Source organism: Merops nubicus, unplaced genomic scaffold (assembly GCF_000691845.1).
Source record: "Merops nubicus isolate BGI_N331 unplaced genomic scaffold, ASM69184v1 scaffold45778, whole genome shotgun sequence".
Taxonomy (NCBI): Eukaryota; Metazoa; Chordata; class Aves; order Coraciiformes; family Meropidae; genus Merops; species Merops nubicus.
The window spans coordinates 9294-22532 of NW_008624682.1; the positions used below are offsets into that span (position 1 = coordinate 9294).

Sequence of the window (13239 nt, forward strand, 5' to 3'; positions counted from 1 at the left end):
GTGGGGTGTGCTCGGGCAGACTGTATGGTGGATGATGGGTTTCATCTTAATTTAGTGAGCTAAGTTGGCTTTGAGGGGGCAGATGAAAGTGTTTCAGAACAGGGCATGGAAGGTATGGTTGGGAAAGAAAGGCAAAGGTGAGAAGTGTCTGAAGTTTGGCAGGAGGGAGCTGTTAAATTGGCTTGGGCAAATGACCCTTGCCCCTTTCCCTCTGCCTGCTTCTGGACTTGGTCCTCCCATGTGCCCTTTCCCACATGGTTCTGTGGTGGTTGGAATCACTTGCCTAGCTAATGTGAGGGGTTTGTTTCGCTTGTGCATTTAATAGTAAAAGTGGAAATATGGTTTTCCAACTAGTGCTGCTCTGGGGGGTGAGGAGGGCTGCCAGTCTATCTGCAGAAGGCCGGAGGCTTACGAGCTGGACTGCTGTGTGTAAGCCTGTGGAATTTTGCTGAAAGCTTGCATTACTTCTTGATCTCCAGGCATCTCACGGCCCCGGTCGGACAGCGCGCCGCCCACGCCAGTCAACAGGCTGAGCATGCCCCAGAACACTGCTACCAACACCACCCCACCCCACAACCGGCGGCACCGGGCCGTGACCGTCAACAAGGCGACCATGAAGACCAGCACCGTAAGGCTGCACCTCCTGCCCCTGAGCAGCTCAGCCTCCCGGTCGCTTCCCCGGCCCGAGGAAGCAGCGTCCTTGCTTCTAGGAGCTGACCTGTCCTTCTGTTCACATAGGTAACGACTGCACATACGTCCAAAGTGCAGCACCAACCCTCCTCTACTTCTCCACTCTCTAGCCCGAATCAGACGAGCTCGGAGCCGCGGCCACTGCCAGCTCCTCGCAGGCCGAAAGTGAACAGCATCTTGAACCTCTTTGGCTCATGGCTATTTGATGCAGCGTTTGTTCACTGTAAACTTCATAATGGAATAAACAGAGACAGCAGCATGACTGGTAAGTGTTACTGAAAAACATATGTACACTTTTCTCCTTGTTTATTGACATTTCCTACCTGCAAGATTAACATATGCATAATCGAAAAGCCCCAGTGAACTGAGGTGCTGTATTGTGGTTAACCCCTCCCAGCTGAGCCAGCACTTGTTATTAGCCAAGCACATGGTTGGGGCCTTTAAAATTAAAAAAACATATTTTACTATTTAACAGGCCCTTGCTCTAACAAGTGTGGCAGTCTCAATTATGCTAGTTGGGAAAATTTTATTATATATAATAATGTGATGAGGCCCCTTCCTAATTTAAAATCTGCTTGAGTATCCCTGAGTAATAGCAAATTTTTATAGTGACTCTTCAATGTTTGAAAAATTGTCAAATGTCACTCCAAGTACTGCACAAAGTGGAGTTTTGGAGAGTCTTGTAAAAACAGAAGTTGTTAAAATGGCAAATGGAGTTGTTGCCTTTCAGTGACAATTGCAACGTGTTTCCGTTTTGGGCTTGATACCTTGGTTGTCTTTAGTCCTTAACTACAAGATTCATTTTGTCTCCTGTGCTTTGCTCAGCTGCAGAGGGTGGGTGCTTTGAGACATGATAGCAGAATCAGTGCTCTGCTCAGAGGGGCTCTTTTAGCACTTTTCTTCTTTTGGTGATAATATCCAGAAAAGAATAAGCTTCCTTACACCTTGCGTTTTCCTGGTTCTTCATGTAGTATTTGGAATGTCTGCTGAAGTCTTGCAGGAGATCATTCACAGGCCCTCACTGGCCTAAGTAAGGAAAGTGGAGGAAGTTTGTTGTAGCAGGTTGGGTTTATAGTGGGACCTGACACCAGCAGTTAAACTGATGATCTCCCTCGTTTGCTGGGTCACAAATCCCCCTGGAGGCCAGGGGTTTAGGATTGGGGATCTGTTAAGGGCATTCTTAGGTATGCAGCACATGTTTTTTCAAAGTGTTCAGTTGTGGATTTCGGTGGTAGGAGGTTGATGTTCCCCTGCAAAAGGCCAATGACACACTACTAGAGAAACAGCTGAGCTTGGGCAGGAGTAAGGCATAATTTGAGGGTGTTCAGTTGCATATGCATCTAATGTATCTCTGTATTTAATGCTTTTCAGACTGACTGTGTCATTTTAATTTTGGCATAACCTGTGTGTTGAGCAATTTTAATGGGGTGTATATGAGCTGGAAAGGGTGTCAGTGGAGATGCTGCTTGTGCAGCAGTGTCTGCTGTAAGCAGAGGTGCTGTGACTCCAGCAGAAGCACCCTGTTGCCTAAGAGCAGTCAAAATTTTCATAGAGCTAGCCTTTCAGAGGACTTACTAGCTTCCTGAAAAGCAGAAATAGCTCTTTGGAAGTTGCTTGATTCTGTTCCTCCTCCACGCTCCTCAGCAGAACCTAGCACGTCACACGTTCTGCCATTTAACAGCAGTGGATCTGAGGGAGTTACATTGGTGGAGGCCCAGAAAACTGGCTGAAACTCTGTAGAGAGGCACCAAAGTCTGATTGCCTGATTTATGGTTTTGGGTAAGTCCTTCTGCATAGCCTCTGCTTTAGGTGAGAAAGTGTAGCAAGACTTGCAAAGATCTAGACTTCTGCAGTTTCTGTTCACTTGAAGCACCAGTGTCTTTTAAATATGGTTTAAATCCAAACTGAGAACCTTCTGTTCTGGGAGTCTAATCTGTGAAGCCTGATGCCTGCATATGGAGTCTTTTCTTCCTCCAACAGTGTAAGGCTGAGGTGCTGTGCTGCACTGAGGTGGTGGGCCAGGAGGGCTGTGTAATGTGGGCCCCCTCCATCCCATGAGTGGGGCCCATTGGTAATGCTCAGATCTGCATGTGGTGTCTGTCCACCTGCCTCTGCGCATGCTACCCAGTGCAGATGTGGCTGGAGGGACAGTTAGCTGCCCCAGCTTCTCCCCTTAGGAAAGAGGACAAAAATAAACATGCTGCTTTTTGGCTGCGGGTCGTCTGTACCTGTATGTCATGGTCCATCTGCTATCCTCTGTAGCCTGGCACAGTAGTATTTTTGCCACTAGCTTGAATATTCTTACCATGTTTGACACTGCCGTTGATAATCTTGGCATTAGCTTCAGGAAGCACTAGAATTTTTATACAAAACTAAACAGTTTAAACAGTTTGTGTCTGCAGTTACAATCAGCTTTGCTAGGTAGCATTGGCTTCCCCTGGGCTCACAGGCACTGGCTTTCTTCTCGTGCTGGGACTGCAGCTGTATAAGATGGCAACAGCTTTAAACCTTTCTAATGTTCAGTTTGTTTCAGTGCCATGCAGTTAAGAATTTCTTCTCTCATAGCTCTCTGGTATGATTTCTCTTCCATTGCTGGCTGGAGGACTGACCCCTTTTGAAAAAGAGGTGAAATATCTTAATACAGATGGCTGCTTGGTCCTGCAGAGATCCCCTGCCCAGGGACACCTTTCTGGAACACTGTTTTTTCTAGTGTGTGTTTCTTATTCATCCTCTGCCATGTGACATTGCTTTCCTCCTCCTCCTCCTCGAGCCTCACATATCCTGAACTCTTTAACCTCCAGAAAGGAAGACAGAGAAAAATAACTGATGGAAAAAATGTGGAGCTTTTTGTAGGTTCTGAGATAAATGTCTGGATGGGTGGAAGGGTAATGGAGCTTGCTCCAGTGACCCCTGTTTTGGTGGGGGGAGGGTGCTGACTGGATAATCTCCAGTGGTCCCCCCAAGCCTCAGCTCTTCTCTGGTTCTGTCAGTATAACTGCTGCCCCACTGTTGGTCAGTTTTCTGTCATCTTCATTGGTGAACTTCTTGTACTAACCCTCGCATGAATCAGAATAATTGTAATTATTTCATGTTTGTGGTTGCCATGGTTTTGTCACTCTCTCTTTGGGAAGAGGAAGAATTTTCTCTCCCACAAGATCAGCTGGAGGTCACCTAGATATGGCTGAGTACTGCTGGAGTTCATCACCTGAAAAGCAGTCTTCCTGTTTGCTCTTGGAGCCCTGTCCTTCAAGGTAGTCCTGTGGTGGTGTTTGGATTGGGAAGCAAACCAGTGTTCTTGCCATCACTGGTGTCACACTTCTGTGCTTCAGGTGCCCCATGCCAGGTTTTAGTTTCTGCACCAAGACCTTGAGGGTGAAGCTTTATCAGTTCATAGCAGGCAGCAAATGAACATCACTCTATTTGTGGTGAGAGGAAAAATGATCTGTTTGAAAGGCACTAGATCCTGCTGCTGTAGTCTTTAGAATTAGATGGCTGCATGATATTTATTTAGCTGTTAGTGTGGCATAAATAGCTCCCTGTGATTGGTACTTGAGAAACCATCTTCCTGAGAAACTCCTTCTGAAGGCCGTATGAAGCTAGCCCTGAATATGATGGCTCTGGGGGCGTGTGCATGTGCTGAGTAACTTCAGTGGCAGGATGTGTTTCAGTTAGAGAAGCTTGGCCTTGCAGTGCATGCTGCTGCTACTTGGTGTCCTCAACAACTTGTGAGAATTAGGAGAAACTAGTGAACACGTGCCAGCATTTTAGCAGCTGCATCTTCCAGTCTGCTGGGCTCATTGTTAATTCTGGTGCCTACAGAAGCCCATCACAAGCCTGCCAGCTGGGTGTTTTACAGCAGCTAAAGGAGTCCCACCTGGGCAGGTGTCTGGTATCATCACCCAGGGGCTATTGGCAGTGAGGAAGTTTTGGGGTGTAGTTTTGCCATCATCTCTTATGGCCCTACTGTCTTTGATGTTAATGTCCCAAAGAAGGTTCTGGGCTAGGAGCAAACTCTAAGAAGCCCTGATGAGGGACATCTTGAGTATTGCCAATGGGCTTGGTCACAGGTCTTGATCTGATCCTGCACATTCAAAGCAGCAGCTCTCACAAGGTGGTGGCACTGTCCTGGTACTCGTGACTGGAGTCTGTCTTCTTTCTCTAGAGATTGTTTTTGGGGTGTTGATATTTCTGGTAGTCTTCTGCCTTTGATGTCTCCTTTGGAAGGTTGTTGGTTGAGCTGGTGGTCAGGGGAGGCACACTTGGGTGTACTGGTTGTTAGCAACTGGGCTTAGGGAAGATAGAGCTGTAACACTGCCAGGAAGTGACAGTTTGGAAGCAGGAGTGTTGCTGTGAGGAGACTCCAAGGTAAGTACCCTTGGGACAGCCTAATGCAACAGAGAGAGAGGTCCTTGAGCTGGGAAGGGTTAATACATCCATGTAAAGAACAGATGAACATTGGTAAGAACAGCTCTAAATCTTACTAGTATTTTGTAACTTTTTGTTCATTGTTTTGCATGGTACTTTCAAACCATAATTTTGGACCTGAATGCCAATTTCCTATGTGTTTAACGAGCTTGCTGTATCATAAAGCTTTTAATCTATTTTTTAAAAAAGCTAAAAGCTTCTTAACTTATATTACAATTCACCATCTTAAAAGTATTTTATAACTACTGCTGTCCTTTGATTTGTTTCCATTTTATTTCTATTATCTTGCAGCATCTTTTATCCAAATTCTTCTTTCTTATAAATCTTGTAAGTAGGAACCAGTAGCTTCTCCTTAATTGCGGTCATGCTTTTCTTTCTCCATCATCCCATATTTTATTTGTAAATTCATTCTCATTGTCTCTTGTAGCTTTTGCACTTTTACTTGAAAAAGACAAGTAATTTTTTTGTGTGTGTTTTTGAATGGGGAGGATTGTTGGCAAAAGCAAATTAATCTGCCTGAATCAGTCCCATCTTTTCTGTACTTTAGTCTGTGATCATGCCATGAGTTTCAGGACTTTGCACTAACCATGTTTTTTTTTACTTAAAGCTTATTTTACAGACCTAGTGTTTGATTTGTATGCATTGTGCATGTAGTGTTTTTTTCCAACTACAATATATTGCTGGATAGCTTATTTAGGACAAAAAATGGCTCATGGGAAGATGCATAAAGATTTGTGCTTATTTGCTACTTATGTCACAAAAATTTGTAAGGTAACAGGTTAAATGATGAATTTAAAGACAAAAAAAAAATTAAGATTAAAAACAACCTCATCACCACCTGTAAATTTGCAAGTATTCCAAATGCTGAAGTGATTTTGGGCCTTTGTTTGCAAGATTGATTGTGAATCTGGTCTTCTTCAGTGTCCCAAGCTTCTCCTTGAGGTAGAGGAAGTTCTCTGGTATTAGTAGAACTCCATTGGCATGATCCTGTTAGGACCACACATTATCTGTTGTTTGGTTTAGTAGCTTATAAAATTTTTGAAAATCAATAGAGTCTTAGCTAAAAATAAGAAGGAACGTGCTGTTTCTATCCTTAGTAATCCAAGAGTGAAATTGTCCGAGGAACAAAGGAGGGGGGTGGGTGAGGTATCACATTGAGAGCCACATATCTTTTTTTTAGTTGCCATCCTGGAGGAGAGGATGAAGCTGGCAAAGTGAGTAGCCTCCTGCATCGTGTGCACGCGATACTGATCTGTGACAAGGAAGCAGAAATCTCTCTAGAGAGACATGAATCCCACTGCCTTGGGCCTGCAGAACCCTCCTGCAGGCAGGGGCACAAAGCTCAGCAGAACCATGTCCCATTGAGGTCACAGCAGGCTCCTGAGAGGCCTTTGTGGATCTCAGATTTATTTGCCAGTTTCAGTAGTCATGTGAGGAGAGAGTGTTTCAGTAAACCTCTTTCTGATGAGAGTTGTTAGAATTTTTTGATTTTTCTTTTCCTTTTAATAAGTATGTTTATGTATCAAAATTGGCTCAAAGGAACATGATGTTCAGAGCAGCATCAGAGATTACTTGGCCCGCTGAAAATTAAGCACTTGCTTGGAGGTTGCAGTAATGGAACCAGCTAAATGTTTGGGGTTTTTATTTCTATTCTAAGGTGGCAAGGCAAGGTGGTACTTCCTTTTTCTGGAGATAAGGACTAGGTGAGGGAAGATCCTTGTCCTCCAGAGAGGGTTGGAATCTAATACTGCATATAGTTGTACTCTTCCCAGCAGCAAGCTGGGACAGGCTCTAGAATATGAAGGTCAATTATTGTCATCCTCATAAAGAAACAAGTTAGTTATACCCACAAACACTTTCTAAACGGAGGCACTGACTCAAATCTAGTGAACTAACAGCTTCATGATAACTCCTAAATTCGACTTGATCTTTGTGTCCAGGGTCCCATGAGCCTGTTCCGCGCGCCGGCGCCGCACCAATCGCTGTCTGTTCTCTCCCCAGCCATCGCCGCGCAGGCGGGCGCGGAGCTGCGCCGCAAGGGCTCCCAGCTGTCCACGGACACCCTGGCCTCCAACCCCGCCCTCGAGGCCGGCGACTTCCCCGACAACTACGAGGCGGGCAGGGCAGAGGCGTGCGGCACGCTCTGCAGGATATTCTGCAGCAAGAAGACCGGGGAGGAGATCCTGCCAGCTTACCTGTCCCGGTACTAACCGCCTTCCGGTTGCTTTGTTGGGGTGTGACTTCATGGTGCAAACTGAACAGCGTTCAGTTACTGGCTGAATCCTGATGTGCCAATTCAGGAAACACCTGGTTAGCCTTCAGATGGTGTGGGTGGGGTCCCTGGCTAAAGCGAGGAGCGATTTCCTTGTCATCTTCCTTCACTGGTTTTCACTGGGTTGTCTTCAAGTCCCAGTTGAAGGGAAGTGCCTCGAAGTGCCTCCCAGCTGGAAGGAACATTGTCTTTTGGACACTTTGTTGTCTCTTGTATTCTTGTTTCTCAGAATTGTTCTGGTGCAAAGAGTGAGTGTGCAGACATAAGACTTTGTACGTGTTACTAGACCGTGAAGGGTCCTACATGCTCAAAGGCCACAACACTGGCGTGGAATGTGTTGGTTGTTTTTTTTTTTTATCCTTGAAATATTACTGCCTTTCTATATTTAATTATTTAAAACTGTTGTGCTCTGAACTACCTCTGTTTTCATTTTTTTTTTCTAATAAAATAAGGTGATCTATCATAGTGTACCTTTTTTCTAAATTTTTGTTAAAAAGGGAAATAGCAAAGGCTAGAGGCAAAGAATCAACTTTAAATCATGACTCTCTCAACTTTTCAGGCACACTTGTCCCAGATGACATCAAAACTTCCTTGAAGACCAAACTATTTTATTTCTTGCATGTTGTAGTGTTTTGCATATAGATTATAGTTTGTGTTTACAAGCCTTTTGAAAAAAATAAAGGGCATATAAGTACTCTCAAAAAGAAAGTGTGGAAGAAACTAACTCCTTTAGGATGGGGGCCAGCTAGGTGCCTGCCCCCCCTGGTTTTTTGTTTGAACTATTTATTATGGTGGTTTGATTGCATTTCCATATCACTGCTCAGTGTGTCCTGTCCTGTTCCACCCCCTTCCTGAAAGATTTTTTGGTATTTTTCTTGCTGTGGAGTTAAAATCAAGGTCTTGCTCCCATCCTTTCATGGGGAAGGGAGTGGTGGGAGAGCACCTGATCGGGTGCTGTTAGTAGCCATCTGGGCTGTGTTTGCAGAGCTCCACGTGTTGCAGCAGGTCAGAGGTTTCAGTAAAACTGTGCTGCACTGGCTTTTCACCTGAAATAGATGTGATTTGTGAGGGATTTTTGTTCAGCTGGTTAGGGATATTTGCCTGGGCTAAAGTAACTTGGTGCGGATGCTCATGATATTTTCTAGCTCTGATTTTGAAACTTACTAAATTTTATATAGAAAAGATCAAGAAGTGACTGCACATTCTTGTCCTTGTGAGTTACTGATGCTTTTTATGTGCGAATAATTTAATCTTATCTTTCTTTGTCAGATTTTACATGCTTTTAATTCAGGGGTTGCAGATAGCGGATTTCGTTTGCCACCCTGTTCTTGCCAGTGTTATTCTAAACTCCCCTCCTCTCTTCTGCTGTGACCTGAAAGGGATTGATGTTGTGGTTCCTTATTTCATTTCGGCTCTTGAAACTATTTTACCTGACAGGTAAATTGCTATTTCCATATAAACATCATTGGAAATGTGGGGAGGTGGGTATCTTCTGGTGTTTCTGTCATCTCACTGAAGGAGTTCTGTAATTTGGGCCACATGATGTATGTATGTGGTGATAATAACACAAGTCACTTACTTAATTTAAAATAAGCACTATTATTAAAGAAAATAGCATTAAATAAAATTGGAAATTAGAGTTTATGAGCTCCCGCTATCTGAATATTCATTGATGGAAAGCAGTATCTGCAAGAGTAGGGAAAAGGAGTGATTTAGCTCAAACATATTGAAAGCCTAGTGATCTTTAAGTAAAATTTCACAGGGTATTCATCAGTGGCTGTTGCTGCAGTGATTTCATTGAGATTAATCTTACACATCATTAAATAGGAAAACTCATAATTTAGACAGGCTGGTGAAGTTGGAGCAGATTCTTAAACCAGAAGATACAACCTCACGTGACAGAGCTTTATAGATTCCTGGATGTTTTGCTAAGTAATTTAAGACACTTAATGCTACTCTGTGCATGCCTCCTTCAACATAGGTTTTCTGTTGTGATACTGCATTTTATTTTGAAGTTATGCATAAAATATTATTTATCTTCTGGGCTTAAATCTGAGCCACTGCTGCTTTTGGATAGGTCTTAAAAGTAGCAGAACTTGCTGATGGCTACCAAACAAAGTAGATCTATTTGCTAAGCAGCTTGTGCTCATGCAATATGTGCGGGAGCTTGTTCTGCAGATCTCTGGGTGGGTTTGAGCTGTAATAAGCCAGCAGAGACTCATGACCAAAACTTCTTGCTTTGAAGATGCAGTATATGAGTAATGCATTCATCAGCTCATTGCTTGTGTATGGGGTGCAGAATCCTTAGCAAGTGATGGTTCTTGCATGCATTCATTGTGTTATTGCTGCTGTTTTAAAAAAAAATAAATAAAAAAAACTCCTATGCCTAGGAAGAACATTGTATACTACAGTGTGTACTGCAGATTATTTAAGACTATTGAGTGGCTGTGTATTTAAACTTAATTAAATTTGGCTCCAAATTCCTCTGAAAGGTTGATTAACTGTATGACGCTTTGATTTGCAGAGAACTCTCGAAGTTTAAAATCTATGTAAACCCCACAGAACTAAGAAGAGCTTCGATTAACATCCTGCTGTCTTTGTTACCTCTCCCTCATCATTTTGGAACCATAAAGTCTGAGGTAGTAAACCTACCACTCTGTTTTGCATTTCCATTTCTGTGTTCCTGGTTGTTTTGGAGTGGGGTTTGGATGACTTGGGGGTTGTATCTGGGGTTTGGTTTAGCTCTAAAACTCTTCCAGCAAGTTCTGGTGAGACTGCATTACAAAGTGCCAGTAGCACTGTGGGCTGTGGATATTGAAATCTATAACATGATTTTGAACCTTTTGAAATCTATAACATGCTGGTGGGATCTCTATCTGATACTGAAATAAATGTATTTTTCCTTCAGGTTGTCCTGGAAGGGAAATTCAGCAACGATGACAGCTCGGCGTATGATAAACCCGTAACGTTCCTTTCCTTGAAGCTGAGGCTTGTGAATATACTTATAGGAGCTTTGCAAACAGAAACAGATCCCAACAACACTCAAATGATACTAGGTTATTTAAACTTCTTTTTATTAACTGTTATAGAGATGTCTTAATCTGTCCTGGAGTAATGTGGGCTCTTAGTAACATGTTGCTTTGCAAGAAAAAAGATGAAATTCCTGTCAGGTTGTCATCTGTAGAATGTCCCTCATTCTATCAAGCCAGATTCATGTTTTTATTAATACAATCTCTCTCCTTTTATGAATGTGGAATAGTACTTGAAGAGTAGAGGTTGAAGTAAAGCTTATTCTAGCAGAAGTCAGTCATAGCTAGGAATGGAAACAGGAAAAAAATGTTGGTTTAATGTTGGGAAGGACTCTTGACTGATGTGTTAGTTTGGGCATGATTAAGCGTAGAAACAAATTGAAATGGTGGGTGACCAGTGGCCCAGCACTGGCAAAATACAGATGGCATTTGCTTAGCACTGTGTAAATCCTCAAACAAAGTCTTTGGAACAGAGTCTGGAGGTGCATTGTAGTTTGGCAGCAAACTGTTCTTTGAGGTCATGAGCATATTGATGTTCTTCTGAATACTCAGAAGTAAGCAGAAGCTGAAAACTTGGGACACTGCATAATCTGTCAAGTTAAATAGATTTTCAGGCAAGTAAAAAATGTACATGCCTTTTATCCTGCCTCACTCCCCCTACCATTTTTGTCTCTTTAGAAGTGCCTATTTCCACATTATGATGGTCTTGTCCTTCAGTAGTTACAATACCCTTTTCCTTTGACGTGTTTGAAAAGGAGGCAGACTTACACTGTGATGGGCAGTGTCTGCCCATCGGAATCACAGGGGAGGGCAAGAAAAGGGCATGAGCAATTAAGTGAAGGGGAACACACCCAGGCTGCAGAGACTTCAGCAAGGTTTCCTTGCAGTGGTTGAACCAGTTCCTTTGCTAGTGGAAGGCTAGAGGAGAACAGCTTGAAGGAATGACTGGCAGGCAGTGCCGGTGAAGGGAGGAGGCTGGCGGCGGTTACAGCGCTGGCTCTGGGCAGGACCCCCAGGCACAGCGTGGTGCCCCCTTGGTGCTGCCTGAGCCCTGGCATGGTGCCCTGCTCAGAGCTGCCTGAGCCCTGTCGTGGTGCCCTGCTCAGAGCTGCCTGAGCCCTAGTGTGGTGCCCTGCTCAGAGCTGCCTGAGCCCTGGCATGGTGCCCTGCTCAGAGCTTCCCGTGTGACCGAGCTGGTGTTTGCATTGGCTGGTGGGGCTGGCTTCTTTACCATTACTGTTCCCATGATAGTCCCTGCCAGTCCACCTCCCCTGTATTCCTGTTTTTGAAATCCTGATTCCCTATGTGAAGTTATTTCTTGCTGGCTTTGGTTGGAGAGCACTGATGAGTTCCCACTTCAGTTGGAGATTCTCACACGTGCCACCAGCTTCTCAACAAAATCCGTGTCTAACTTATGAAGACCAGATGAGGCAACTGGGGTTGTTTAGTCTAGAGAAGAGGAGACTGAGAGGTGACCTTATTGCTCTCTGCGATTACCTAAATTGTAGTGAGGTTGGTGTTGGTCTCTTCTCCCAAATTACTGATGATAGGATGAGGGGAAACGGGCTCAAGTTGTGCCAGGGGAGGTTTCAGTTGGACATGAGGAAGAATTTATTCGCTGAGAGAGTGATCAGACACTGGAAGGGGCTGCCCAGGGAGGTGATGGAGTCACCATCCCTGGAGGGGTTCAAAAAATGAGTACATGTAGCACTTCAGACCACTAGACCATAGGGGTTAGGGAAATTTTGGGATGAAGATCCTAGAGGTCTTTTCCAACCATAATGATTCTATGAGTTGCTCTGCAAACTGACAAATTATCAATGATGCAAGTATTATCCTTAACTTTACTTTTTGTTTGTGTGTCTGAGGCAGGGGCAGAAATGTGTTTATAAAATCTAGAAGGTGTTACAGTGGTTTGTGGGTTCGTGTCACTGGTCAGTGTGAGAACCAGTGTGGTGCTTTGCTCTGTTGGTTGCTGAATGGACCAGATGTAATTTATGCTTTTCGTGCAGGTTGCTGTAGGTACTGGTAGTACATTAAGACTTGAAAACATGTTTTTGTTTGCCAGTCACCAGCTGCCTTTTGGCTCCTAATGGCCAAACTGGGCAATGGGGCCTCTCTGTGAGGCAAGAACATAGCCAAGGCAGCACTGCATAACCCTCAAGGTGTCTTTGGACTCTGTAGCTCATTTTAGCTCTTTCAGTTACCTAAAAAATACTTTTATTTTCTTCCCAGAATCAGTAGATACTCTTAAATGTAACCTGAGTTTTTAAATGAGCACAATTTGATGCAAGACAAGAAATGATTCCAACCCTTTGGTGAAACCAAAATCCTTCTGAACAGAGGAATTTGAAAATCCTGCGTTCAAAGCATTTTTGAAACAGCTGAAGGCACTCTCTGTCCCAGCTCTCATCCGTTTCAGATGGCTAAGCCTGAAGCAGATCCTGTGCTTCACAGAACTTTTTCCAGGAGTTTTTGCAGGCAGGGTGGTGATGATGCATGCTAGACCTTCAGTGCTGCTTTGTGATTTCTGTTGTGGTCTGTGGGTAACTGTCCTGTGTCTGGTTCCTCAGGTGCCATGCTGAATATAGTTCAGGACTCGGCGCTGCTGGAGGCCATTGGCTGTCAGATGGAAACGGTGAGTGCTTCTTTTTGTGAAGCTGCCTCTCCAGAAGGAAGGTGTTCCCCTTGTACCTGCTGTTGTAAGGCGCTCAGGCAGCGTTCTGAGGTGCGACAGTCCCGCCCCTGTCCCGAGAGCACCCTCTGGCACAGGGAACTCTACCCAGAACCGCCTTAGGGTGGCTCAGCCCTGACCTTCGCTTT

The 13239-nt window shown here is 44.2% G+C and overlaps 1 protein-coding gene across 1 annotated transcript in view; it reads left to right on the forward strand.

Moving 5' to 3' along the window:
• The window catches only part of LOC103777862 (ral GTPase-activating protein subunit beta), a gene marked incomplete at both ends in the record, with an annotated part of 20735 nt that extends 7681 nt beyond the window's left edge, over positions 1-13054 (forward strand). Inside the window, 7 exons of the mRNA XM_008945424.1 lie at positions 480-628; positions 739-955; positions 7117-7318; positions 8657-8824; positions 9912-10026; positions 10296-10443; positions 12990-13054. Coding sequence (XP_008943672.1) covers positions 480-628; positions 739-955; positions 7117-7318; positions 8657-8824; positions 9912-10026; positions 10296-10443; positions 12990-13054 — 1064 coding nt within the window. The remainder of the gene's footprint in view (positions 1-479; positions 629-738; positions 956-7116; positions 7319-8656; positions 8825-9911; positions 10027-10295; positions 10444-12989) is intronic.
• Positions 13055-13239: the final 185 nt, after the last annotated feature.